The sequence below is a fragment of the Natrix helvetica genome (assembly GCF_964273705.1).
Source record: "Natrix helvetica genome assembly, chromosome: 1".
Taxonomy (NCBI): Eukaryota; Metazoa; Chordata; class Lepidosauria; order Squamata; family Natricidae; genus Natrix; species Natrix helvetica.
Window position 1 is genome coordinate 283,334,763 of NC_138548.1, and position 27,927 is coordinate 283,362,689.

The 27,927-nt window shown below is 36.8% G+C and overlaps 1 protein-coding gene across 2 annotated transcripts in view; it reads right to left on the reverse strand.

Moving 5' to 3' along the window:
* ADAMTS2 (ADAM metallopeptidase with thrombospondin type 1 motif 2) overlaps positions 1 to 27,927 on the reverse strand; it is a 295,279-nt gene that overhangs the window by 49,799 nt on the left and 217,553 nt on the right. For both annotated transcript variants that reach the window (XM_081939142.1, XM_081939141.1), the window contains exons 6-10: positions 18,597 to 18,753; positions 14,667 to 14,772; positions 10,981 to 11,124; positions 9,325 to 9,457; positions 7,644 to 7,757 (exon numbers count right to left, since the gene is read on the reverse strand). In XM_081939142.1, the coding sequence (XP_081795268.1) occupies positions 7,644 to 7,757; positions 9,325 to 9,457; positions 10,981 to 11,124; positions 14,667 to 14,772; positions 18,597 to 18,753 (654 nt within the window). The remainder of the gene's footprint in view (positions 1 to 7,643; positions 7,758 to 9,324; positions 9,458 to 10,980; positions 11,125 to 14,666; positions 14,773 to 18,596; positions 18,754 to 27,927) is intronic.

Genomic DNA, 27,927 nt, shown 5'->3' on the forward strand with positions numbered 1-27,927 from the left:
AGCAGAATGAAATGGATTTAGGAAATCAAATTCATCACACTGTTAGTTGATAATTATCTAGCTAAGCATTTTGCCCATGAAGAAAATCTCACCTCAATAATTCCAACTCTGCTTTCAATACGTCTATTAATGGCATGTACAATGAAGTATACATCATGGCTAGATGTAAGCAATTTTATTTTCAAAGGGTCTCACAAATTGGTGACAGCAAGCCATCAAACTCATAACGCATTACCATTCAGCATCAGAATACAATATATATTGTCTCCTTCAGCAACTGCAGTAGCTCTCTCTGGTAACAGTGTCAATAATACAATTCATTTTCCATCTGACGAGATTCAACACTAGCTGAATTTCTACTGTCATCCTGTTTGCATTGTTGCCTTCAATTCCAAGGCAAATTTTATGCTGGCAAAGAGTGAAATGTCTTCTGAATGATTGTGTCAACAGTGCAGCTAAACTCAACGTATCATAAGGAAAGAAGCATCAACTATGCCAACTGAAAAAACTGCCCCAGCAGAATTCTCTGGAAATTATTAGAATTATTAACTTAGATCAGTGGTTCTCAACCTGTGGGTCGGGACCCCGAAGGGACCCCTTCGAACGACCCTTTCGCCTAAGACCATTGGACAGCACATATTTTCAAAAAAATTCAGAAAACATAAAATAATTTTATGGTTGGGGGTCACCACAACCTGAGGAACTGTATTAAAGGCATTAGGAAGATTGAGACCCCCCGACTTAGATGCAGGTAGTAGCATGTGGACCTGTCCTTTGGAAATAGACTGCTGGCCTGAGATCAGGACAAAAATATTGTATCAATTTCTCCCATATTTCAAGTATACAGTATATTAATTATTCTACCACCAGCCTTTCCAGAAATATCCATACACCAAAAGATTTTCTGACCAGATGTTATCCAGCTACATTACAGAATCCTCTGGTCAGTCAAGATGATCTAACTATTGCCACAGTTTCAGCATAATGATGGAGAAGAGCAGTCAAAGCAGATAAACATATCTCCCTGTCCCATAATGTTAGAAAATTCTTTCGGCAAAATACTCCATTCTTTCAGGGATAATTTTTATCTCTATTATTTACAGACTTTGACTGCTGATAAATATGGCTCAGCTGTTGTTAAAACAAGGCATTTTCTTAACACGTCAGCCATTTTCAGATAGGCGTGTGTTTTACTAAAGGGCACTGGGAATAGGGATATGAAATCACAATAACTACATGTTTATAGATGGAAGAGGAGGAATCGTTGTTTTTCTGAACTCACATATTTAATTGATTATCTTTCTGTTCTGTTTCACTAACAGTGTTCCAAACAAAACATCTGACAATGTTGAAGCAGAGAGCTATTTGGGGTTTTTTTTTGTGTGTGTGAACTTAACGGAGGGAGATCGAACCTGCTTTTATAAACATTCAGAATACTAGAAAATGAATGATCATTATTTACCATGACTGAATTAATAGCTAAAGGGGCACTGAACATTAGTAAGAAACACACAGTAGAAAGAGTGTTAATGTTTGGGTCTGGCAACTGTGTCAAAAGCATGTTTGTTACTTATTGTATGATGGAACAGTTCAAAACAGTTCTCATATAGCTCTGGAAATATGATGGTTTCCCTATCAATCTTATCAACATATTTTTTTAAAGCAATAGTATGCTTTCGGATTACTGTCTAGGATAGAAAGTTTACATAAGATTACAGCTTCTGCGTGCATGTATGTGGCCCAAAGTCATGCTAAGTCATTCATGCTCTCATGCCTAATGGAGACTAGAACTCACTGTCTCCTGCTTTCAAGGCCAACACCACTATGCCAAATGGGCTCTCTCATTAAAATTTTGTCATTCAATCCACCAAATGGGATCCTGTTAATTTCAGAAATGTCTGAAAAATCCTTTAGAAGTGCATTCTCAACTGTATACTCAGAGTCGCTACAGTATTGGCAAAGGCAAATCGCTTGAGGAAAGGAGTTTAAAGGATTGGTTTTTTTGCTAAAAGCAATCAATTACTTTTCTTCTTTTCCATATCAAATCTATTATGTTTCTTTCCATTACAATTTCCTATCTGCTTCCACTGTTCTGTAACTGGGCTCTCATTTCTATGGAATATTAAAACTTTTTGTCAGGAAACTATTCAAATTGGTTGGTCAAAATAGCTTACTTGGACTTTTTCTCATTGAAGTGGAAACAAAAACCTGATTCATGATATACTAAATAAAAGTTAAGTTTACTACAAAGAGAACAGAGGTCAGATAGAAAGCAAATCTAATTTAAACATTTGTCCTGACATGATAGTTTTTGGTATGCAAGGAATTATTTCATAAGGAAGCTCACTCAAACTAGGTAAATCAATCTGAAATGATATAATTTGGAAAAGAATTACATAAATTACATATTACTTTGTAATATTACATATTACAAGAATTAGAGCTTTGCCAAGGTCTGATACTGATCTACAAGCAAAAATAGAAACAACCTTGTTGCTATTTGCCATAAACCTAAGTTTGTTACTAATTTACATGATTTCATATGTAGCTCTAATATCAAAGAAACCATTACAATTAACATACAATTTAGTGCATTACATAAACTGCAACTATCTTTTCTATTCCTTCTACCTAGAAAATTTTCAAGTAGAATGGGATTGATAATGAAGCATAGATCTCTATGAGGCTACAGACTAATAAAACCATACGTAATCCCATGAAATTTACTTAAGTATTTACAATCACTGAGTAGAAGTAAATTGAGTCAAGAGACTCCATTCTTTTAAAAGAAAAGATAATGTTTTCCTGGAGACAGGTGTGATCGAGAGATAACAGGAAGCCTAACACAAAATAGTGCATTAGGGCTAATAGTGGTCTATATAAAACTCACCTGACAGCAAAATGTTTAAATATTTACTAATAGGCTGATGATTTAATATGTAAGTTTAAGGGTAAAGATAAATTTTATTCATATATCTTAAATCAAGTGTCAACTTGATAACAGACATGGAAATGCTTTACAAGTTGACATCTTTTGGAAACCTGACATAAAGGTTGAAAAGGCATTAAAAAGTAAATATGTAAAAGAAAGGAACACCTGCAAATAAATTGCAGCAGATAACACAAAAACCTGCAGAGAAACTGAAATTGAATAGGATGAAGGCATCACGTTAAATATTTTAAAATAGTGACGTGCGGTGAGGGTTATGGCTGGTGAGGCTGGTGACTCATCAGGAAGGCGGGGAATGGGACCACGTGTGCAGGAGGCTGCCCCTTTCGTTGCATTCAGGCGGCTTCCCATGCAGGCGGCAAGGCTTGAGCGGGGTGAAAGTGCAGCCGCCTGAATGGGAAAGCAATGAAAGGGGCAGCGAGGGCGGGCGGTGGCTGCATAGAGGAGCTCCGAGGAGCTGTGTTTCCCAGGCGTTGGTTGGTGGTAGCTAGACCGGAGCTCAAGTCAACATGAAGGGGACCTTTTTCCCCCATTTTTTTTCTTTTTATGATGAGAGCGGTGAGGCTCTGCCTCCCCTGCCTCCCCTGACTGCATGTCACTGTTAAAAATCTGTGCAAATATAAAGAACTTTTTTAAAAAAGGAAAGGGCACCAGAAATACAAAAGGAAGATGCAATACTACTGCTAGGTTTATTTAGATTTTTCTAAATTTTGATCTTCTAAGCCATTATAACAAACATTGAAAAGTTCATCTGAAGGCTTCTCTATCAGAGACATCTACAGGTTAACAATAAATTATTACATTATTAATGGATAGATACAGGTCAATAATAAATTATTATATTATTAATAAAATAATTAATATAAAATAAAATAAAATGCTACATAGAATGGAATTGATTAAAGGCCTTGAACACATCCCACATTAAAATACATTTTGATTCCTGAGCACCAATAGATGCAAAGAGCCATTTACTGGGTTACAATTTACCATTTGGTAAGACTTAAAAACTAGAGTCGGAGTCTAGCATGGTTTTTCTAAAGTGTCTGGGCCAATGTGACACCCAAAAGCAAGATACCAGTACGACAGACCTTCCCATTCATTTTCTCCATGAACTGCTATTGAGAAGCAATGTTTCCCCCTGATAATAAAGTTAAAGAGGACCATCAAAAGAAACAAACATGTTCATCTTCCATAAGCATATGGGTAAGTGCCACCTTATCAGACACTACAGCCTTCATTCTCTAGTGGTTGAAGATGACCACCATCTCTGAGGACAGATAAGGTTCTATTGTTTTCATAAACACTTTCTACCCAACATTCTCATTTATTTCAATCAATCAGAAGAGAGCTGGAAGGGACATTGAGGTCTTATAGTCCAACCCCTGCTCAAGCAGGAGACCCCCTATACCATTTCAGACAAGTGACTGTCCAGTCTCTTCTTAAAAATCTCCAGTGATGAAGCACCCACAACTTCTGACAGCAAGCTGGCTAATTGTCCTCACTGTCAGGCGGTTTCTCCTTAAGTCCAGGTTGCTTTTCTACTTGATCAGTTTCCATCCATACACGTGCTCTTTCCCTAAAAACTGCATTATGGGCAATTTCCTTTCACCCGACAGACATCCAACCAGGAGCCCTGTAGTGATCATTCTGAGAACACCCTCAGAAAGATGCAGTGAAAAGTGCCAGCAATAATCAGGGTTTGCAGCAGCCACCTTCAAATTGAAGTGATGAATATTATACAGAGCTCCCAGTAGTGCCAGCAATAATCAGGGTTTGCAGCAGCCACCTTCAAATTGAAGTGATGAATATTATACAGAGCTCCCAGTAGGGTAACAAGCTACTTAAGACAGCTGTGTGCTTTGCTTTAGTGAAGGATCTGTTTCTAGCAGAAAATCCAAATCAGAGGTTGAATGGCTAGGGTCTGTACCCAATTTATTATCTCTCCTGCCTAATGGTAAGTCTGGATACACCATCACTTCTTACTGAAAATATCATGCTATATGTTCATTGTTGGAATCGTTCTCTTAAAAAATACAGAATAGTTTAATTTCCATCAGGATTTATGTAACTGACACGTGAAGAATACACATAATGTATGAGCAGTAATTTGGTACTATATAAGAAGTATTTGCTGACGGCCCCAGGCCTTACAGACTTGGCAGTAAACTTCAAAGCACAAAACATAAATCCAACCCAGAACAAATCATAAAAATTCTATCATCCACTAAATCATTGATATGATAGATAAATCATATAAGCCATATAGCAACCAAGAACAAATCATATAATCAACCCAGAACAAATCATAAAAATTCTACCATCAACTAAATTATGTTGGGATAAATATAGTTTTTTCCAGTATGAGAAATGTAAGGAAGGTGGAGGTCAAATGTGTTTGTGGGAAAATCGCGTCCCACAATGTCCACAGACAAGGCCTTTTGCCTATGCATTGTCACCTGCACATTTTGTTTTTATAGGGAGTTGGGTGGCAAGAAAGGAGGAATTCTCAATGGGAGATGTTCAGACCAGACAGGTAGATTCCATTTGGATAAAGCATTGCTTGATTTACTCAGTGAATCCATTATACGTCTATGGGGCTTTTAAGGTGATCCCTCTGAATTCAATTAAGATAAGAAAAAGGACAGATTCTCTTACTCTTAATGGCTTGCTGTTCTTGGAACCAGAATGCCAGTCCGATAAATGAAAAGAGAAGCAAGGAAAAGAATAATGAATAAATCTATTAGAGAATTATTAATTCTATAATAGAATTAGCTGGGGAGCCAGATGAATGCTGGGGCTTGGTTGAGCTCCAGAACACGGGTGTAAAACTTGATCGCGTCACATATCGTGACATATCGTGAATATTTTGCCTTTGCAGAGCTGGGGTGGGCATGGCCTATATGTAATACATCCAGCCTTCAGGTTGCCAGTTTGACACCCATGTTCTAGATGGAAAACAAAGTTGACTTGAATATAAACTGAGTTATTTTCTAAAAGATAGCTTGATCTCAACCCCCCCAGCCCATTCTGACTGACTGAGGGAATGAATGAAGCTTACCCATCAACACATATTTCCAACTTACAGATGCTTTGTACCAAATGAAAGACACACTTGCAAGGGGAGCACCATTTTCCATCTTAAAGGGTCCTTCCTTCTCTTGTTTTCCCTCTTCTCCTTCCCATCCCTCCATTTACTCACCAGTTAATAACTTCATTTAAAATGCAAACACTCAGGTGTGTAAATAATAAACATATGTGAACAGTTAAAAAGCCCTCCAAGATGAGATTGGTAATCTTATACTGATAATTTAAATTTGCTCCTGTATATTTTTCTCTTCGGCATGTTCATAGTTTTGTCTTCAGCATATTTTGAAAATGGCCATAATGTTGTTATCTGAAATAACAATTTTGTGCTCTGCAATAGTAATAAATGCATTTCCCCTCAAAAGGAAATGCTGCATTGCTATTTTTGCTTTTATTACCCTCATTACTTCTATTTATTTCTTCTTCTTGAGGATCTTAATAAACCATGAGGCTCTTATTAATCTGCATGACTGCTAATGGGTGTATTGTGGAAAAAAAAATAAGAATAAAGCTTTGCTATAGAATTCCAGAAGTATTTGGAATACCCTTATTAAATTATTTAATAAAAGGGTTACTTTAGAACCAACACAATGGGATCTTCATTTCCATTTCTGCTGTTCCCAGTGGAACCCCAAATTTACCTCTGAGCCGAAGACCCTCAGATTTCTGGATTTCATCCTTGCAGGCAATTCAACTGATAGGAATTTGGATGAAAGCAAAACCAGATAAGATCTACCCACTGAGTCAGGAGCATAATGGCATTGAGAGAGAAAAAAAAACTTGGGAAAGGGTTTGAAAAGTTGCTGTCTAGCAAATGGTCAAATAAGAGACAGCATAGCCCCCTTCAGGACCTTGGGTGAGGCAAGAGGCTTCAAGAAAGAATCCACCTAGTTTTTTGGGCTGTAATAGAGACAGCGGGGAAAATTGAACTTTCAGACTTGCAAAACCCTGTTAATGTAACTTTACAATAAAGCCGAATTAGCATATCTGTTCCTTTTTCCTGTCTAGTCTACCTGGCAAGGCTAACAGGTAACATTGAACAGATTCTTCAGTGCCTGTATACAACCTGGAGTATGCAACCTGAATTGCAAACTGGAGAAATGATCAAGTACCATTCCTTTAATTCCTTTGGTTTAATGCATTAATGATGAGGAAAGACTATTCATAAAAGCAAAATGGCTGATAAAGCTGAATGAGATTTTTATGCACATGCAAAACATAGCAGGTAGGATTTTATGCATCTGTAAAGTGGTAAATGGGGCTTTAGACATACCAAGAGGCAGATTTTTGTCTGCTACATACAGATTTGGTAAACTAAGGTCAAACACTTTTTAAAAATGTACTTTCAATTATTTGGGGAATTAATAATTTTTCATTTTAAATAGTTAAACTCCTAATTTCCTGCAATTCTTATTTTTAGTTATGATCATGTTTACCCAGATATACAGTACATTATTAAGCAAATATTTTAAAACTCTTCTGTCCTTTGACTCCCTGATCACTTAACTCTTTCTGATGGAGATAGTTTCCCATTAAATCTGAAGACGATATTAAACTTTCTCTCTCTCTTCTTTTTCTACCTGAGACATGAAGCAAAGATTCTTACCTTTCCAGGAGCACACATAGTCCCATCCAATGGAGGTCCTTTCTTTGTTTTGCAGAAGTAAGGGTTATCAGGATGACTGCACCACAGCTGCTTGCAAGGATCAAAGGTGCGGAACTAGAAAAAAGTATTTATATTACTAATGGCTTTTTCAAAGCTTCTATGCATTTAAATTTCTGTTGGAAATTAGAATAGATTACTGAGGATATGTCCTGGATACAGAGGACAGTTAGGACTGAACTGAGAAAAGTTTCGATGCTAAAAGGCACATAGATCTACAAGTATGCTGATAGCACCTCCCATTTTGCTGTTATTTGAGTTAGACTTTCCCAAATAACTCTTCTTTAGTTGGACTCCATGTGAATTTGGTAGTTTGTTTCTACTATCAGTTTGCTTTATGAGTTTTGTAAATGTTTATCTACTTTGAGAGGGCTGAACAGTCTAGAAAATGTTTCTTATCTACCGGTAACTATCTACTTATCGTCCTTATCAGGCTAAGCAGACATGGATGGCTTTGAAGATACAGAATTTTTTTTTTACTGATAACTACAGGCTTAAATTGGACATGACTGTTATAGTAGCATTATAACTATCTAGACCATCCCAAAAAAAAGAGAGAGAAAATGATCAAATGGAACAAAGATTATTTATCACAACAGGGTCTTTTGGTCAGATCATAGAAAATCCATGGCTAGTCACTTTCTCTCAACAGAAGGAGTGTGTGTTTGTGTTTGTGTGTGTGTGTGTACACGTGCCATATGTTTTGTGGAGAGTGCTCTTCATCTGGAAAATCAAATTAATTTCATGCCAGAATTGGGAGAGGTTGTCTTCCTGTTTGAATTATTTACATACCACAGAGAGCCTCAGAAAGTCCCTGAGCCAGAAGAAAATATTATAGTACTAAGTTTAAGTTATCCAAGCAAAAGACTTTGGTGGCCAGTTTTGCCTTGGGCAGCCTTCCCATGGAGGTCCTTCTTGCTTTGCAATTAATAACCTTTCAGAATCTAAGGGCCTTTCTTTTTAATAGTATTAATTTTAGTTTAATGTTTTTATTCAGTTTCTGACTGTCGTTTCAAAAACGCTTTAAATTTATGACACTTTTTGCATTGCAGCTTCCAGATTGTTTTAAAGTGTGTGTGGGTCTTTAATTATCCAATTATTGTTTCGAAAATTTCTTAGGATTTGTGGGAAAGAAGTCTGGATAATTCAAGTGTACTGCTTTTGGAGAAGCTGGATGGTACACGTATGGACTGACAGCTGCACTCACTAAATAACCATGATAGGTCATTGAGAACATGCATCTAATTCCCTCCTACATAAGGCAGAGGAGAAACCCTTATGCAACCAATCCCCGGAACTCTGGGAGTTAACTGTAATAAAATCCTCTTCTTTTCATAAATCTTCTATTTTCAAAACCATCTAATAAAACTATAGCATCATAATTGTTAGAATTCCAGTTTTTTTTGAAAACAGGGTGTTTACACAACTTTCCAAGACACCTCGTAGAGTGCCAGCAAGCTTTGCTCTGTACCCTTCGGCCATTTTGTCTGTCTTCTGATGCTCCCCCCGCCCATTTTCCCACAGTAGAAAATGTGGCAGGCCTGTAAAAGATGGCCTCCAGGCCTGACAGGGATGCTTTCAAAGGCCCTGGATAAGGGCCAGCAGAATTCGATTAAATACTCACAGCTGTGCACATCATGTAGCCCAAACCAAAATCAAAGCGGCACTGCTCATTCATGGAATAGTGGAGTCCTGGCAGTTGAGGAAGGGAAGGCCAATCATGGTCAAAAGGATCATCACGCAAGCAATCGTAGGAACTACAATGGACAAAGTCACTGTCACACAAATGGATTGTGGGAGGTTTTAAGCATTGTGAGTTTTGGTCCATGGTTGTTCCAACATAACCAAGGACATGCTTTCTCAGAAATGAGTTCAGAAAGTACACTTCATACTTAAGTATATCAAATCTAGCATTCACTTTAGTAAATTAGCATCTGAAACAAGAGAACATTTATTATAACCCTCCATTGCAAGGAAATTCTCTCTCTATAATAAACACCTTGGGAGAGTCATCTGGAGAAGAGAAGAATAATTAAAAAAGAAGTTGCTATAAATAGAGATGAAACTATTTCCATATGCATAATTAGTGATTTGTTGGCTGTTATTAGATTCATCTGTTTGGTGAAAAATGACTGGCATTTAATAGAAGCAGTTTAAATAAAAATGATTGCTATAATAGTTTCATTATGTCTGTAACCTTTCTTCAGTTTTATGGTGTGGTTCTCATTTCTTTTCTTTTCTTTTTACATGTTGCTAATAGAAATATAAGCTTCAAAAAATAAACATAAGGACATACCTTGGCAAATGGAGCACATTTGACGCAACAAAACAAATTCTAATTGTATTTTCATTTCAAAAATTATGCTAACATGTGTTACTTAAGCAAGAGTTTAGTAACAAGGACCAATCTAGTAATCTAACAAGATGAATTACCCAAATCTTGGATAAGTAAACTCAAAAGTGATAACGCCTCCTTAAAATCACAAAAACAGAGATGGCAATTATAAGAATCCTAGTTACCACTCACAGTTTTCAGGGCATATCCCTATTTTATCTTTGAAAGAGGGCACCATGCTGTCACAGAGACATTTATTTATCAAGGACCCTTTTCTTTGCCAATGTTCTTTCTTAAAAACATAAACCCCAAACAGAGTTTTGTTATTAATAAATATAACTTTAAAGGGACTGGAAAGATTTTACAAACATGTATCTATTCCTATGTGTTTTAACAAATAGGATAAAATTTTTTATTTAAAATCCAAACTGAGAAGAGGCTTATTCTGAAAAAAATAAAAGATTTAACTGATTACAAAATAGCCTTAGTATTTCCTTACAAAGCAATCCAATGAACAGTTATTTAGAAGTGAATCTTACTTAGTTCAGAGCAAATAGCAATAGCAATAGCACTTAGACTTATCTACTGCTTCATAGTGCTTTACAGCCCTCTCTAAGCAGTTTACAGAGTCAGTATATTTCCCACAACAATCTGGGTCCTCATTTTACCCACCTCGGAAGGATGGAAGGCTGAGTCAACCTTAAGCCTGGTGAGATTTGAATTGCCAAATTTCAGGCAGACGGCAGGCAGCAGAAGTAGCCTGCAGTACTGCACTCTAACCCCTGTGCCACCATGGCGTAATAAATTAGTCCAGGATAACAAATTTCATTTAATTTTTAACTTCTTCTAGCAGGAAAATGTTCTGATTCATCACCATGTTTTCTAGCTAATGAAACGGTGCCATACAACTCTTGAGAACTGATCCTTCTCCATCCTTGTACTCACTGCAGATATCGGTTCAGTTCCTGTTGGCTGCAGCGAGACCAATGGAAGCGATGGAATGCAGCCTGGACCAGTGGCGCCATTATACTTCCCATCCGCACTTCATCCCCACATCGGTTCCCTTGGCCATCGTGTTCCATGCCTAATCTAGAAGAAGACAAGTCAGAACAAAGGGGAGTGCTTTAAAAGAATTAATAAAAGCAGCTGTTTATTCTTCTTGCAGTGCATTTGGGAGTTCCCTCTGGTCTGCCTTCCAGGTCTACACCATTGAATATTAGCTTCAATGGTATTATGAAGTCCTGGCTCCTAAAGCAGGTTGAAGATGTCAGAATAACATAATAAGAGTTGGAAGGTATCTTGGAGGTCTTCTTGTCCAACCCGTGGCGCAGGCAGGAAACCCTATACCATTTCAGACAAATGGTTATCCAACATCTTCTTCAAAACTTCCAGTGTTGGGGCATTCACAACTTCTGGAGGAAAGTTGTTCCACTGATTAATTGTTCTAACTGTCAGGAAGTTTCTCCTTGGTTCTAGGTTGAGTCTCTCCTTGATTAGTTTCCATCTATTGCTTCTTGTACTGCTTTCAGTACTTTGGAGAATATGTTAGAATCCCTGTACGTCCTTATGAAGATGCCTTCTAGTGCTCCATTTATTTTTACTGCTACTATCACTCCATCTATTCCACTATTGTTCTGCCTTCATACAGTATTGCAATGGTAGCCTTTTCTCTTGCTTATTGGGCAGCCTTAAAAATGCTTTGCTGGCCAGCTGGTCAATAAGGTCAATGCCCTTACTATGCATCCCATAATCAGTGTGTGGATGCTTCAGCTGCTTCAGCCATGTATGTGGGGCACTGCCTCATTTGACCAAGTGGCAGAGAACTTTATCTAATAACGTGCCAACACTGCCTATTTTATTCCCCGTTGAGGAACATGCACTAAGAGTTTAATGTGAATTCTAACGGAGACTCCTTAGGATAAATTCTTGCACCCTAACACTGCTGACATCTGTGGTAATGCAGGAAATGACATTTCCCTTTTGACCTTGTTCTGTTTACTTCACTTTTCAGTCATAAATAATTGCAAATGCTAGAGGAGAAAGGGGAGAAATCATGCACAGGTACAATTTTAAGAATCCCAATAAATCAGGATTTTTAAAAGGACAGGAAGCAATCAGTGCATAATATAAAAAACAGCATTGACTATCCATTAAATAAAATGTGGAGGGAGATATATAGTTCTGGGAGTTTTTATCCTCTTGAGACACTAAAGGTTTTTCAATTCAGGAAACAAAAAAGCAGCTCCTAAAGTACAAAAAATCCTGCCTGAAAACATCAAACATCAACATTCAAAGTCTCAAGAACGGTGCAGATAAAAGCTGTGCAAGTTAAGCAATTTGGTAAACTGTGACCATGAGTTGTTTCCATATCAAACAAACAAAATACAGGTAGTCCTTGACTTATGACCACAACTGAGCCCAATTTTGTGTTGTTAAGTGAGACATTTGTTAAGTGAGTTTTGCCCCATTTTATGACTTTTCTTGCCAGAGTTGCTAAGGGAATCCCTGCAGCTGATAAGTTAGTAACTTGGTTGTTAAGTGAATCTGGCTCCCTTCTTGACTTTGCTTGTCAGAAGGGCGCAAAAGGGGGTCACATGACACTGGGGCACAGCAGAGGTCATCAATATGAAACAGTTGGCATGCATCTGAATGTTGATCATGTGATCATGGGAATGCTGAAAAGGTTGCAACTATGAAAACAGCCATAAGTCACATTTTTTTCAGTGCCATTGTAACTTAGAATGTTCACTAAATGAACTGTTGTAAGTCAAGGACTACCTATACACAATTCCTGCAAAACCTCTGTTCTACCAGAGTGGGTCAATTCCTTACTACTTAGTACTTAAACCTCCCCTTTTTTGCATAAAGAATAATGACAAAGCTTTAAAAATCCTGGCCCTTTGCCACAAATTGGGGTTAATCTTATGCATACAAATACAGGCCTGTTCTAAAGACAACTCTCTGACCATTGCGATCCACCCTTTACATGAGGACAGCAGCACCAGTGTGTGGAGGGAAGCTTGGCAGTTTTACTAGTATCCTACTAGGCAGTCTACTCTGCTTATTTTGAAACAAGGGGGAAAATAGATTGAGTCCATGGCTCTCCTTTCTTTCCCACACGAATGAGGACCAGAAGGCAATTTCTGCAGCAAGGGTCAGTTTGTGGAGGCTTCCATCTGTGTTTAGATCAATGTTTTTGAAATTTGACAACTCTTAAAAGTTGGCTGGGAAACTCTCGGAATTAAAGTCCACACATCATAAGTTGTCAAGTTTAAAAACACTGATTTAGATTCCCTTCTTTTCAAAAACAACAACAACAACAATAATAATAATAATAATAATAATAATAATAATAAATAATTAGCTTGGGAGCCTTCCCAGGAGGGACTATGCCCAGCTGCAAATCTTCATCTTCCCAAATAGAAAACAAACATTAGGAATATGACAGAGGGGGTGGACTCATTCTCCTCTGTTCCCCCTTGTGCACTGGTGACTCTGTGTCTTTCTGAGAAAGAGAAAAACAATTACAACTGTTTTCTACACAGCACATTTGTTCCAGCAATGCAGGGTTTATCTCCACTCTCTTCCTTTCTCAACAATAAAATATTTTATGATACTACTGTTGGCTAGAAAAGAATTCAAAACATGAAAAAGTCTGCAAAGGCTGGGGAGTTATTTTTATAAGACCGTGGAAAAGAGTTCCTTTCTTCAGTGCACACGAGGAGGGTCACCAAGGGAATCCTATCATCAACTTATCCATGTGGCTGGGCAAAGCTACTGAACTTCAGAGCACAAATAATTTGCATCTAGGTAAGAATCTATTCAAATCTGATGTATAGACCTCTCCCTACCTTAGAAATACTCAGAAGTAAAAAGAGGAGCAATAAGGGTTCTAAGCCCTATTCAGATGTGGTTTTCTGCTGGTTTGCCCCAGTTTGGGCAAACTGGTAGCGGCTGGGCGGGAGACTCCACCCACCTGCCCAGACGTCATCATGACCGCTTTGCACATGTGCAGAAGCACCACAAGCAAGCGAAGCTAGCGTGTGCCCTCCCAGTTCCAAACCGGTAGCAAAGGTAAAAGAAAACCATCACTGGCCCTATTACAAATGCAAGCTGCATCCCCATGGATAATGGCCATGATCTGATTAGCGAAGCTATTTAAAAATCAATTTACTAAAATGTAGTGGGATTAAACTGAATACATAAATAATGAAGGAGAAATTAAGAAAAGTGGCAGATTATAAAATTAGGTATTTTATTATTTTATAATTAGGTATTTTATGACTTAATTATAACACAGCGAGGGCAGAAGTTATGGACTCTTTAAAGGGGGGGTGGGTTCAAACAAGGGAGAGATGGTCACCTGTTGTAGATAATTGAGTGAATTCCTGCAGTGAGCAGGGGTTGGGGCTTTGATCATATTTAAGTTCCATTCCAATTCATATATTCTAAGATTCTGTGAATCATTTTTTCTTCTTCCTGAAGACTCCCTGTATAAATGAAATAAACTAATCTGCAACTGCATCCTTTTGCTTGTTAGCTCTGACTCTCTCCACTGAAATGGCTGAAATCATATCCCACCAAACATATAACATGCAGGATCATGACACCTCTATGGAAGTGCTACTTACACGTGTCCAGTTTCATGGGCTACAACAAACGCTGAGGAGAAGCCGTCTTCGTGATTAAGTGTACAGCTTCGAACTGGATGACACATGCCAGTAACTGGAGCATAGCCTGTGAAGGACAAGATAAAACTCTAATGAAGAAAAAGAAAATGAAGCTCAAATAACTATTTAAGAGCACCAGTCTCCAAGTGATCTTGCAACAGAAGTCTTGCCTAAATAAAAAGAGAAGCAAAAGGGAAAATGACATTCACTACAATGAAGAGGTGCTGTGCTCTGAAATGGAGAGAAAATACAGAAAGCTATGCTTTTTTAAAAAAAAATGGCAACAGGTAAATAAGATAAGCTTTTTATGAAAAATCATTACCAAAAATATTTTTAGAGGGAGTTTATATAAAAGCATGTAACATGAAGGAGCCACAAATATTTTAGAAAGAAATGTGTATGGTTGAAATGTAATAGGAAATAAGGTGCAATGGCTATAAAATGAGTGTGTGTACAAAACGGAACCTAACCAGAAATTAGGAGATTTTCCCAAATCAAAACTTTTTTGGAGAGGTTCACTGCTTCAGAATAAACAATAGAAAGTTGTACCAGTAATATAGAATTTCATAAAAAGCACCTTAAAAAAGCTTCACCATCCTCATATGGAAAATGCCAAAGTGGGACCAAGACATGGACAAAAAACAGAATTTAGTGACTGACATTTCAGTCACCACAGGGAAGTCTTCTTTGACTTTGGAATATTCTGTTCTCTGTTCTCTTTAGCTCCTGCTTATCTGAACAGGAATAATACTGAAGAGCTTCTATGGCCATAATGGTGAACCTATGGCATGCGTGCCAAGACTGGCACACAGAACCATCTCTCTGGGCACAGGACCCATAACCCGTTGCTGTTTTGGATTCTGGCATGCCGGCCAGATGGTCTTTATGTGTGCAGGAGTGCTGGAAACTGGAAGAGCAGCTGCCCAGTGTGCATGCCCACATCAGGAAAATTATCTTCCAGTTTCCGGTGCGCACATGCGCACTGGTCAACTGGTCTTTGTGCATGCACGCATGCTGGAAACCGGAAGATCATCTGCCGCCTGGACGCATGCGCGTCGGGCAACTGCTCTTCCAGTTTCCAGCATGTGCACACTCCCATTTTGGAACTTGGTGCCAAAAAGGTTTGCCATCACTGATCTATGGACTGAAGGATTTCTCTGTGGCAAGAAAACCTTCCTAATCTGTTGTCCTTCCAACTAATCCACATTCTTCCAAAGAAATTGTATTCATTGAATAATAATAATCCAATTACTGGCCTAAAGATGTGCATCAATATTAAATTACTCATTACTATAATCCCAAAATTTTCTTCAGCAGGTACTATTACTATGAATATCATGATGACTGTTAATTTGCTTCCACCTCCAGCACTGTTCAGCAACCAGAGTATAAACCTTGGCTCGCTCAAACAACCATCCAGTTATATAAATCAGCAGAATGAAGCGAATTCCTTATTTTCAGGAATAAAACAAAACATGTAGATGCTGCAGGCTTTTATGAGAATCGAGTGATCTAATCATCCTTATGCAACTAAGTTACACAATCACTCCCAAGAAAACAAAAACTTGTGAGTGAAATTAAATCTGTAGACTTTACAGTACTAGGCAAGTGCAACATGCATTCAGGGAAATGCACACAATTTTTTAACACAAATTAAGTAACCAAAACAACAACAGAGAAAAGATAATATCCACATTTATTAGTGACCGAAAACCCTTATAGATTTTTTTTGCATAAAAAGGAAAAGAAATGAATTTGTAATCGGATAGATGATATAAAGAAGAGAGTTATAACTTTAGAGCAGGGGTGTCAAGCTTGATTTCATTGAGGGCCGTATCAGGGTTGTGCTTGACTTCGGGGGTGGGGAGCTGGGTGTGGCCAGCTCCAAGTCACTCATGTTGGGGCACCCATAATGGCCAAGTGTTAAGCAGGACTTTCCTCAGACCCTCCCTCACTCTCATTATAGTCTCCTTCCTTCCTTCCTTCCTTCCTTCCTTCCTTCCTTCCTTCCTTCCTTCCTTCCTTCCTTCCTTTTCTTCATTTTTCTTCCCCCTCCCTTCCTCCTTCCCTTCCTTCTTTTTTTTTCTTTTTCCTTCATTCTTCCTTCTCCTTTCTTCCTCCTTCTGCAACCCTCTGTCAGCAACAATGGAGCTTAGCGGGAGTGCATGCTGTCCTCTCATGTTCCCAGGGTGGCCGTATGGGTCAGATCTAAGCACCCCATGTTTTACAGAATGAGATTAAAATATAATTATATTTATAGCTGCTGTGAAGAATCAGAAACCTCTTCTGTATGCTTTTATATCTTGCTTTTTTCCAATTTTTTCCTATGTTCTTTTAATCTTTTTCTATTATTTCTGTATTTCTTTTTCACTCTTTCTGTTCAATTTTTTTTGTAGGTGGTGTTTTTATTATTGTTCTTAAAACCTTTCATATAAATTAAGTATTTAAAAAAGGTCACTGAAATTGAAACAGCAGGTTGCGCAGCACTTAATTATGAATAAATTCCCTTTTAACTTTTAACCAACTGATCCGACCATGTATTTAGCTGGAGAAGAAAGGATTGAATTGTAGTTTTCAGTCATGGTGTTTTATTTCCTTTTTGTTTTTATATTCCTTGAGAAAATATGTGGGCATCATAGCACTGCTAAAAAAAAATCTTGTAAATGAAATATGTTCCTCAGTTCAGAAATATATTTCAAGAAATCACTACGCTTTCCAACTGAAACATTTAAGATCTGTGCCCCAAAGTAGTTGCAAGGCTATTAACTTGCAAGATTACTTTGGCTTTGTTAAGAAGAAAAATGTTGAGAAATCCCTGAACACTGAAGAATAAATCTGAAACAACTGGACACAGGCCAATTAAAGAGAAACAGATATGGGCTGATATTCCTTCAAAAGCGGTGGGAGGAACACATATTATTCTGCCTTCAAGTACTGTCTGAGCTGATAGATTTGTTAGCTGGGCCTTCATAGCGTATTCACGTAAGACAGCCCCCTCCAACTTGGCATCATTTAGATGCAGAAGTCAACTCCGAGAATCCCCCACTCAGCATGCTCACTGCAAAAAATTGAGAGGGTGCCCATGTTAAGATGGCTGATGTAGGCAAACCATTCCTTATCTGTTTAAACTATCTTCTCCCTAGACTTGAGACCTGGGAAAGAGAGGCCATTTAAAAGATAAGATTATGTTCGTGACAGCCAATATTATTTTAGCCTTCAAAGTTTTTAGCTGCTAGTGTGGAGAAGGACAGACCATAGTATGTCTCAGACAGTCATTGCATGGCTCTTTGGCTGAACGGTGGGGAGGGCTCAGCATAGCATCTCCAGGGGCTCAGTGAGAATGTCACTACGTTAAAAAGTTTGCTAGATATGAACTGACTGAACTGACACTGAAGAGTTAAACTGAGAAAGAGTTATTGCGCAGGTCATAAAAGTTCTTATCTGACATTGATATATTGCGCATGTCTTCACACATTCCAGGAGAGAGAAAGAGAAAGCTACTGCTGAACTTTTGTCCGGCTGCCAAGCTGGCAGACGGAACCTTTATTATCAAAATGTAACAATTAGTTAGTTCTGTTTTATTTACTTTTATTATTTTTGTATTAAAGTTTGTTTATTAATTAGAATATGCTTCTCAAGACTTTTATTTCTTTTTCTTCACATCTTAATGCATATACTGTTGGGAATCAGCCCAGTCCATAGACCTCATTTTCTTCAGGGTGAAATTTTTCCCCTGACAGAGAAAATAGTGGAGGGCTACATAGGATCTATAGAATGTCATTTGTCCATCTGTGCTCAGTAGCAAAGTATTAATAATTGAGATTTGTTTTTCACTGACTGTCCTGGTTAATAGTACAAGTTAGATGGGGTGATTGGTAGTAGGTTACTCACCTTGCATTCCAGAAGGTCCAAAGTCCTGCCTTGTGAGAAAAATTGCATGGTCATGATATTCTGCATGTCCAGTATCAGGTTTTTGTTGTAGGTAGGCCCAACGACACACATTCTCTAAACTTTGAGAAGGATTGCCAATCTCAATTAAACTCATGGACTAGAAAGAAAAGAAAGAAAAGAAAAAAAGAAAAGAAGTTAGGTTGATTTTAACTAACTTTTTCAGTAATACAAAGAAGATTCAGATGTAAATTTGTTCCATCACAGAGTGTTATGGAAATGCTGTATCCAGATTGAGATACCCGGTGGGTACAAGTAATTTGTTATTCTCTGAATGAGGAATTCCACAGGAAATAGAATTACAGATGATATTAAACCAAAGAAAATTTATTTTTCAACTTAGTTGTATATTGATGTAGGAATCACAGTTCTATAGCATCACCAGAATTATACATTTAATAGCATTAAAAAAATTCTGAGTTCTGAAACAACATAAATATGAGGGCATTTTTGCTTTTTAAAAAATAATCATATATGAGACAAAGAGCAGCTTTTTAGACAGCGTTTATGTTCCGACATGCCTAACACACTGAACAATTATACTACATACATACCACATCAATTTTTTATTTTATTTTTTTACATTTTTAAATATTGGGAGTGGGAAGGACTGCTATTTTGGTGTATCGTTTTGAAGGAACAGGTTATAAATAAAACTTGTATTATGACTTTTGGTACAATTGATGTAGCAAGCATGCCTCAATTGTCTATTACTATATGAGTAGCTGTTCTAAACCAATTAGGCAAAAGAACATCACTTGTGTGATGTTTCCAGCTCACCTATTAAAGTGGAAGAATAATTATGCTATAATATTTTCTCCCTTCTTATCCATAGACATATCTACCCTAATTTATGTCGTCATATGGAAATAAATACTATAAAATTATAACAAGTAGTTACTTTGCCTCTAATACAGTAAATTAGTTGTCAAGAAAATTGCTACAGGGACTATAGTACTAGGAGTAATGGCAGTTTCACAAAAGGAGTAGTGTTTCTTGTTTGAAATATGACATTTGCATGGATAGATTATTAACCTGAAAGTCAAACTGATCAAACACCCTTGTAATGAGTTGAAACAGCTCTATATTTTCTGCAGTCTATGATTAAAAATAAGTTATATGATCAAATATTGCTAGAAAACTACCGTGATTTATGAAAGAGGTATTGTAAAAAAAATGGAGCATAACTCTAAGATTCTAAGGAAATATCATATATTTTATTGAAATGATAATTATTGGGTTCCATTTTACAGAAAAGAGAAACAGAATGCAATAGAAATCTAAGTTCTTCCAAGGAATTTTGAGTTCTGGAGCTGGAAATTCTAGGACTCTGACTTGCTGTTAGGATGCTGAAACCATAGGAAGGAAACCAGATTATTCTTTGTCTATGTAAGCAGAACCATTTTTTTTGAAGCAGCAGAAGCACTGGAAATAGCATTTGATATGGCTCTTCAGACCAGTGAGTGAAACTTTGATGGGTTTAGGCTATGGACTAGAACCTCTGCAGTTTTGCTGACTGATTGTTGCTTTTCAGGTCTACATCCATCAATTGCGTGGGCTCAATCTCCATTGCCTTTTGTCAATTTCATTCTGTTTATATGGAGAAAAGTAATATTTCTTTCTATTTGTCACAAAAGACTGAAAGGAACTTTATAACAGGAAGAAATATAATTCCTGACAAGATAATGTAACGTGGGGAACCAGACTTGGTTATGTCATGTTTACAAGTTCAAAGGAAAAATAGGCTTTCACTTCCTTTTGCCAATATAGGTGCTAAATGTGAGATTCAATCTATTTTAATTCTCCAAATGCACTGCTTAGTTGATGTAATCAAGTTCAGCTTCCTTTTTTTGTTGTTGTTCAAGCTCCAGAAATTTTTCTATGACTCAGAAGTGACAGACACAAAACTGACCCAAATGCAGTAGAAAGCTTTCTCTGCAGTGTGAGAATGGAATTCTCTGTCAAGAAAGATTTATTTATGACATGCTAAAAATGTCACATTTATGATGTTCCACATTGGCTTGGAAGAAACTAAAATGAACAAATAAAAAAGAAACAAAACTAAACAAACAATAAGTAAGTAAGTAAATCCTCCTCTTGGATTTTTATGATATATTTTAAAATGGCTTTATAAATTGCATGCTGACCTATTCACTTTCAATTGTATATCTACTTATTTAAAGTAAAGCGACACATTTCACTTTTGTAGATAACTGCAGAGAACTGATCTAAAGTTGATAGACAGTAATAATTTAATACTTGTGAATTCTTGTGATACCGAAAGCTATATTACATGGCCTAGAAACACATCACACTATGTAATTGATTACAAACGCCCTTACACAATAAAGCTAAATGCTGTTTTCTACTGTCGCACAACATAATCAATTCCATTTTCCAAGTTGTCTGAATGTGGAAGAAAAACTTCCCTACATGGTCTCGGATCAGGTGTAGAAAGCAGTTTCTCTTCCTCATGACTGACTAGCTGCAGCTGCTTGCTTTCCTCACCTGAAGCCTCAGGGTTGGCCTCTTGCAGCTGTGCTCCAGCCAAATCACCCTCAGCCTGCTGCATGTCCAGCTTCTCTCCCATTAACCACTCCCCTTACTTGGACTCACAGCCTCTTGACATTGTGTGAAATATCTAGCAAAAATCATACTATTGCATAGAGGTGCAAAGTTGCATAGCGAAACTTGATAGAAAAGAAGGTACAATTACCGTAAATAATACATAGGAGACATCCTAACTGGTATGTATCGTTCATTCATTCCCTCACTATAATGGACACAACAGTGCTAATGCCTGTATTTTAGACACAAAGATTTGGAGGTGGGAGGATGGGGACTTAGGCTCATGTAGTAAGTTTATAGTGTGAGATTTAAAGTTTATAGTTGAGAAGCAACTTAGAACTGAGGAGAAATTTCCTGACAGTTAGAACAATTAATCAGTGGAACAGCTTGCCTCCAGAAGTTGTGAATGCCCCAACACTGGAAGTCTTTAAGAAGTTGTTGGATAGCCATCTGTCTGAAACGGTATAGGGTTTCCTGCCTAGGCAGGGGGTTGGACTAGAAGACCTCCAAGGTCCCTTCCAACTCTACTATTGTATTGTATTGTATTGTATTGAGATATCTTCCAGAAATAAGCATGAACAACAATCTTTGATTAATTTTGAGGAAGATACTTTTCATGGCATCATGCAATCTACCTAGCATTTGCTGCAACTCAGTTAAGTTCTCAGCTAACAAAAAGGTAATATCTGTATACATCAGTGTACCTATATCCATTAGCCCCATCATCCAAATTCTTAAATTCATCAAAGCATTCCTTGTATGTACCCATATAAGCATTGCACAACACCTAAGCAGATATCATGTACTGCTATCTTGCTTCCTGCTTAGTACTGATTTGTTTAGCCACTTGTCCATTCCAACATGGAATTAAACAACCAACCTCTGCACTGAAATTTCTGTTTTACTAAACACATTCAATATTTTGACAGGATCGCTACAAGCTGAAGTCTTTCGATAAGCAATGCTTAACTTCTTTTATTCTTGTTTTTTTAAAAATTACTGTTAATTAAATTACTGATAATTACTATTAGTACCATAACAATAATTCTGATATTTCTTATCCTTTACTAAAGCCAGATCGAACTTCTGCCATCTCCTTGAACAACTCTTGTACAGCTCTAATCTGCATTGGATAATCCTAAATACTATTTTGCTTGCCCATGAAGTTAAGGATATTGTATAATTGTTTGTCCACCCTGTTGAGTCAGCTTTCTTTGGTATTGATATTGGGCACTGCATTGTCCTCCAGATTTGATGGCATAAATACGGTAGATGAAAACATTTCCAGACTTTTCTGTTACTTGCAACATTTCTGTAGATACAGTATTCCATTAACTCCTGTAGCTTTCTGATTTGATAATTATCATAATCCTGATCTATTTTCAGTACTAGAGGTTATTGTAGGTGGGGAATATCTTCTAAGAATGTCTACTTCTTGAAATTCCAGAATATCCTTTTCATCTTTTATCTCCTTTGAATCAGTTACCATCAATCCATTGTTGTCTTTAGCATACCTTCTGAGTTAGGGATCTTCCAAATTGGAGATCTTTTGGAAGACTTCTCGTGTTTTCCCATATTTGTTTCCAACTTTGGTATCTACAGATGTTGTTATAATATTGTGTTTTGTCTTTTCTAGCAACTGTTTGTTAATTCTTTATTAAAATCCTTCCCAAGTTCTTTATCTTTCTTGGCTTTGTTTTCATTATTCTTCGTGGCAATTTCCGTTCTTTTTTGTGGACATACCATTGGCTTTCTTCTTTTCTTCTTGGAATTTAACAATCTTTTTTCACGTTACTATTTTCCTATTTTATAAAATAATTTATGACTTCCTTTTCATCATTTTTTCTTGGCTATTTAACATTTGTAGCATATGTTTCAATTTTGCCTTTGACATATCATTTCATGGCCATATCAAACTGCAAAATACTTGCTTTAGCATTTCTTCTCTTTAGTTTAATTTCAAATAATTTCATAACTTTTGTTTTTATTTCCATTCACTCTTTTGGAAGCCTTTTGCTTAGCCTTCCTTATCCACTTATATTTCAAACAAAATCACCCTTCAAGTTCTATTCCTGTTTTAATTTTAACCATTCCTTGTTATCCTTGACTGCATTCTTTGTAACTAGAGTTTTCCTTCTATTCACATCACACAGTATATTTTTCTCGTCCTCATTCTGTTTCCAGCAACACACATCCTTATATGCAATTTCTTTATTCACAGGCTTATTCCACTTTATCATTCCACATGGCATCCTTTTTCGTGCTTCCACTAGTGTAATTCCACATACTTCTGTGGTACTCTGTAAACTATTGTTCTTCACTCTATTTAAAGCACTTCTATATCCTCTTTCCATATGTAAATTATTCTAATACATATTATACAAAACTTTTTTCCTGCAATCATTCTCTCTCCCCCCATCTCTCACATCCATTTGTTTCAAGGGCCACTTTTATCTTTATCAAAATGCTGATCTTTACATTCTGAATGTCTTGTTCCCCTTGTATATAATTGGAATTATGCATCATTGATAAAACATAATTCATGTTTCGATCATATATATTTCTTAGCCAGAAGCACATATGAAAAAAGATGCTTGAGCCACATATTCAATTCACCAGTTCCCACTTTACTTCACTTTTGGATTTCGAATGTGCCAGTCACCTTCTCTCTACTGATTCATCTCTTTCCCATCCACCCATTCCATCTAACAGATTCCCCCTCCCTGGCTGCATTCATTTAGAGTGTTGCACAATTTCTCCCAAACTCCTCTCTAATCCCATTATCACCATTCGCTAGAATGTAATAGGTAAACCTATGGAATATACCAATTTTACTTTGTGACATTGAGATCCAGTTTAGTGCAGTGTTTAAGGCATTTGGCTAGAAACTAAGAAACAGTCTCCAAAAATCAGACATGAGTATACAGAAGAAAAACAAAATATTTTGGAATACATGTAGTGCACTGATGCATAATCAAGACTACTGACACCCCACTTCCTCCCCTCAAAAAACAGAGGATGAAGGGATAAGGTATACATTTTCAAGTAGATTTTGGAGTAATCTTCCAGAAAATAAAATAACCAAATATACTCAGTCCAAGAATAAGCCAGTACACTTAATCACTGTTTGTAGTACGCCCAACTAGTGGAACTTGTCAAGATATAATTTGTCTCACTGATTTAAATGGCTCTACCTTTGTGTGTGTGTGTGTGTTTGCATGCCCGCACTCCTGCACACACACGTCTGTAAAAGAATGCAGAAAACAGACTCCTTATGGGGATGCCTACAAAACTGTACATTTCAGGGTTACATGTTGAATAAAATGAATACCAAATCTGCAGTTAAAGAAAATCAGGCAAATGAAAGGGATCTAACCTTCACTCTTGCTTGTTCAAACATAATGTCATATTCCTCAAAGAACAAATATTTACTACTACACATGAAATGTTATAACTGAACTTAATGCCTAATGGCAACATCTGATACCTTCCAGATTTTATTTTTATGTGTTCACATTCTAATCTTCTACCTATTAAAACCATATTAGGACAACAATCTTATACAAAAATCACAATATTATTTATATGTCTTATAAGAACAGAGACTAGATTTCACCCAAAAGGTGAAGATGTCAAAACAATTATGGTACAAATGACTTATGTCCTTTTGTGGCATCTGCTTCAAAGTAATGCCACAAGTAAAAAAAAAATGCTTCAACATTTCTGATCAAATCATTGAAACGGGTCAACGGGATCTGGCATTATGAAAATTGGGGAAATTGGCATTGGCACATGTTGAAAATCCCCTTTTAATGCCTAAATCAATGTGGCATGGCCACTTCAAATCAAAATTTCAAATAGAACTGGAAGAGAAGGTCAATCAATTCTGTTTGGAAGTGAAGCATCTTCAACGGTCTTCACAGTCCTATAATTTAGATGTAAGGATTTAGCAGTGAAAAATGAAGGACACCAATATACTTTAAAATGTATTTTATTATAGTTTACAATATGAATTTCATATTGTCATGGATGTTCTGGATTTGAAAATATGGTCTTATTGAGAATCACATCTGTTCTGATGTCACAGACTTAAAAAAAAGTAAACTACACAAACTACACAATTATGATTCATAGCTTTGTATGAAGTAACAATAGAACATAAATAGTAGATAGGTTACCTATATTACCTATATTTATGTTTTCCATAACAAATAACTTTCCGATGTTATAAATGTAAAGCTGGAGCACATAATTTTTTCAAGAAGTTTTTCTAAAATTAACTGTTACAGTGGTATTAATGAGAGGGAAACTAGGATAAAATTTTGATTTAGTTTACATTTAGAGTTCATTCAAAATAAATAATAAATCATCAGTCATGCATGTAACAATTTATTCCTTCTATATTAAAATTATAATTTGATAACAGCTTATTCTCGTTTGATGTAAAGGAAGATCCTGTGATTCTTAGAATTATATAGCCATCTTACATGATTTCCTAGACAGACAAACTCTGCTTGAAAGTGATAATAAATTCATGCCTGAGAAATAACATGGAATGAAAGAGACATTAGATTCTAGTGCATCAAATCTGAACAGCTATAGATGGAATTGTTAGCACTCTATGCTGTTGTTACCAATTACTGCAGGGGAAGGACTTTAGATAAAATTAAAACATGCCTCTGAGTGACTAACACATTTCTGATATAACTAGAGAAACTGTAACATAAACAAATCTGGATAGATCCACATATTTTAACAGGATCACATCCCTCTTTGCATTCCAAGAGTTTCCTAAAATTAATTTTAAAAAATGTTTATTATGATATGAAACTCATCCTTATGATCAGCCTGAAAGGAAGGAGGAAGTGAAACAAAACAACATGGATACTATGCAGGAAAACCTAATCACTTTTAAAATGTATCAACATATATTTTAAAATTTGTCTGCTTATTTAGGCTGTGCCATCTGCTCTGATTGCCCTCTTAGGGTCTCAAGAGTTCATAAAATAATATTAAAAGTAGAGAAAGTGGAATTTTGACCAAAGACAGATAAAGTGACACAGACATAATACAGATGGGTGTCTCCCTCTATAATAAACACATTTCAAATGGAAGTCTTGGCTGTTGCTTAATAAGTCCTGGAGATAATAGAAAAAGGAAAAGAAAAAAACCCCAGAGAAGCAATGGTGAACCAATCAATCTGGCACAAGTAGATTTGTCCAATCTATTATGCCTTTCCAAGAGAAGATTTGCCCATGAACTTGGCAATGTTGCTTGATGTAAGTTGCTTGGCGAAACAGCTGCAGCATCTGAGTTAAGAAAGAGCCTGCCAAACATGCTGTGGTAACCTCCAGCTTAGATTACAGTACTTTGGCTTGGCCTGCCTTTAAAATCTAGCAAAACACTTTCACCAGATCTTGATTGCTGTGGTCAGACAGTTGACAAAAATAACTAAAGGGCCACGTTATCCCCAGTCTTTAAGAAAATGTATTGATCTGTAACGGAGATTTTGGACATTCTGAAATGGTTGCCTGAAGGAGCACATCTGATCTCTATGATCTCTAACTTGAAATATCTGTTTTCAAAATTCATAGAAAACCACTAAAATATGCTGCGAGGTTAGCAAGAGAAGATCTTTTGAAATTGCTTTCAGTTAAATGCTCTGCTATCATTTTGGAAAAATTTTGTTTAGAAAAAATGGTCTCTCCTGCTCACCTTCCATCCTGAGTCGAGTTATCTTTGCACTGGCGAAAAAAATGTTTTCACAGGTCTCTTCTATTTGTGGTACTTTTAATGTTCTTCTTTTAATGTGGTTGGATTGTATCATTTTATAGACTTTGTTCATGAACCATTTAAGAAAGTATTGCTAAAAAGCCAGTCAAGATGGAATTTGTACTTTGCTGAGAGTTTAAAAAAAAAATAATGTCTCCACTATGTCTGTTCATAATTCCAGGCAATCATTCCCTTTTTCTAGAGGCTCCATTTCTGTCTTCTATCATTTCTCTCACATTTCCTTTATAGTCAATGTTTCATGTTCAAAGTACATTTAGTCCACAATGAGTTGATCTGCATCACTTTCCTTCTTCCCTAAATATATTTGCAGAAATGCCTTTGAGTTTAAGTTTAGTAATGCTGTTTCTGGATTTATTTATTTATTTGCTTGTTTGTTTATATGGCATCAACCCAATGGCTAGAAAATTTTTGACTAACCAGTCAGTTTATTCAGAAGACAATGTCTGCAAAAATGTCCATCTCCTTTCATCTTTAAAAGCAGCTGCCTTTCCATAACTGCTGCCTTTTTCAATATTAATTTGATGAACCGCATTTTTCTACATATCAAAAGTCCAGGGGTGGGATTCAATTTTCTTTTACTACTGGTTCTGTGGGCATGGCTTGGTGGCCATGGTGTGGCTTAGTGGGTGTGGCTTGAAGGGTGTGACAGGGGAAGGATACTGTAAAATCTCCATTCCCACCCCACTCCAGAGAAAGGTTACGGAAAAATCCCCATTTCCTCCCAATCAGCTGGGACTCAAGAGGCAGAGAATAGATGGGGGTGGGGACAGTCAGAGGTGGTATTTACCGGTTCTCTGAACTACTCAAAATTTCTGCTACCGGTTCTCCAGAGCAGGTCAGAACCTGCTGAATCCCACCTCTGCAACAGTCCACTCAATTAAAAACTCAATATAAAAATAATAAAGACAATAAC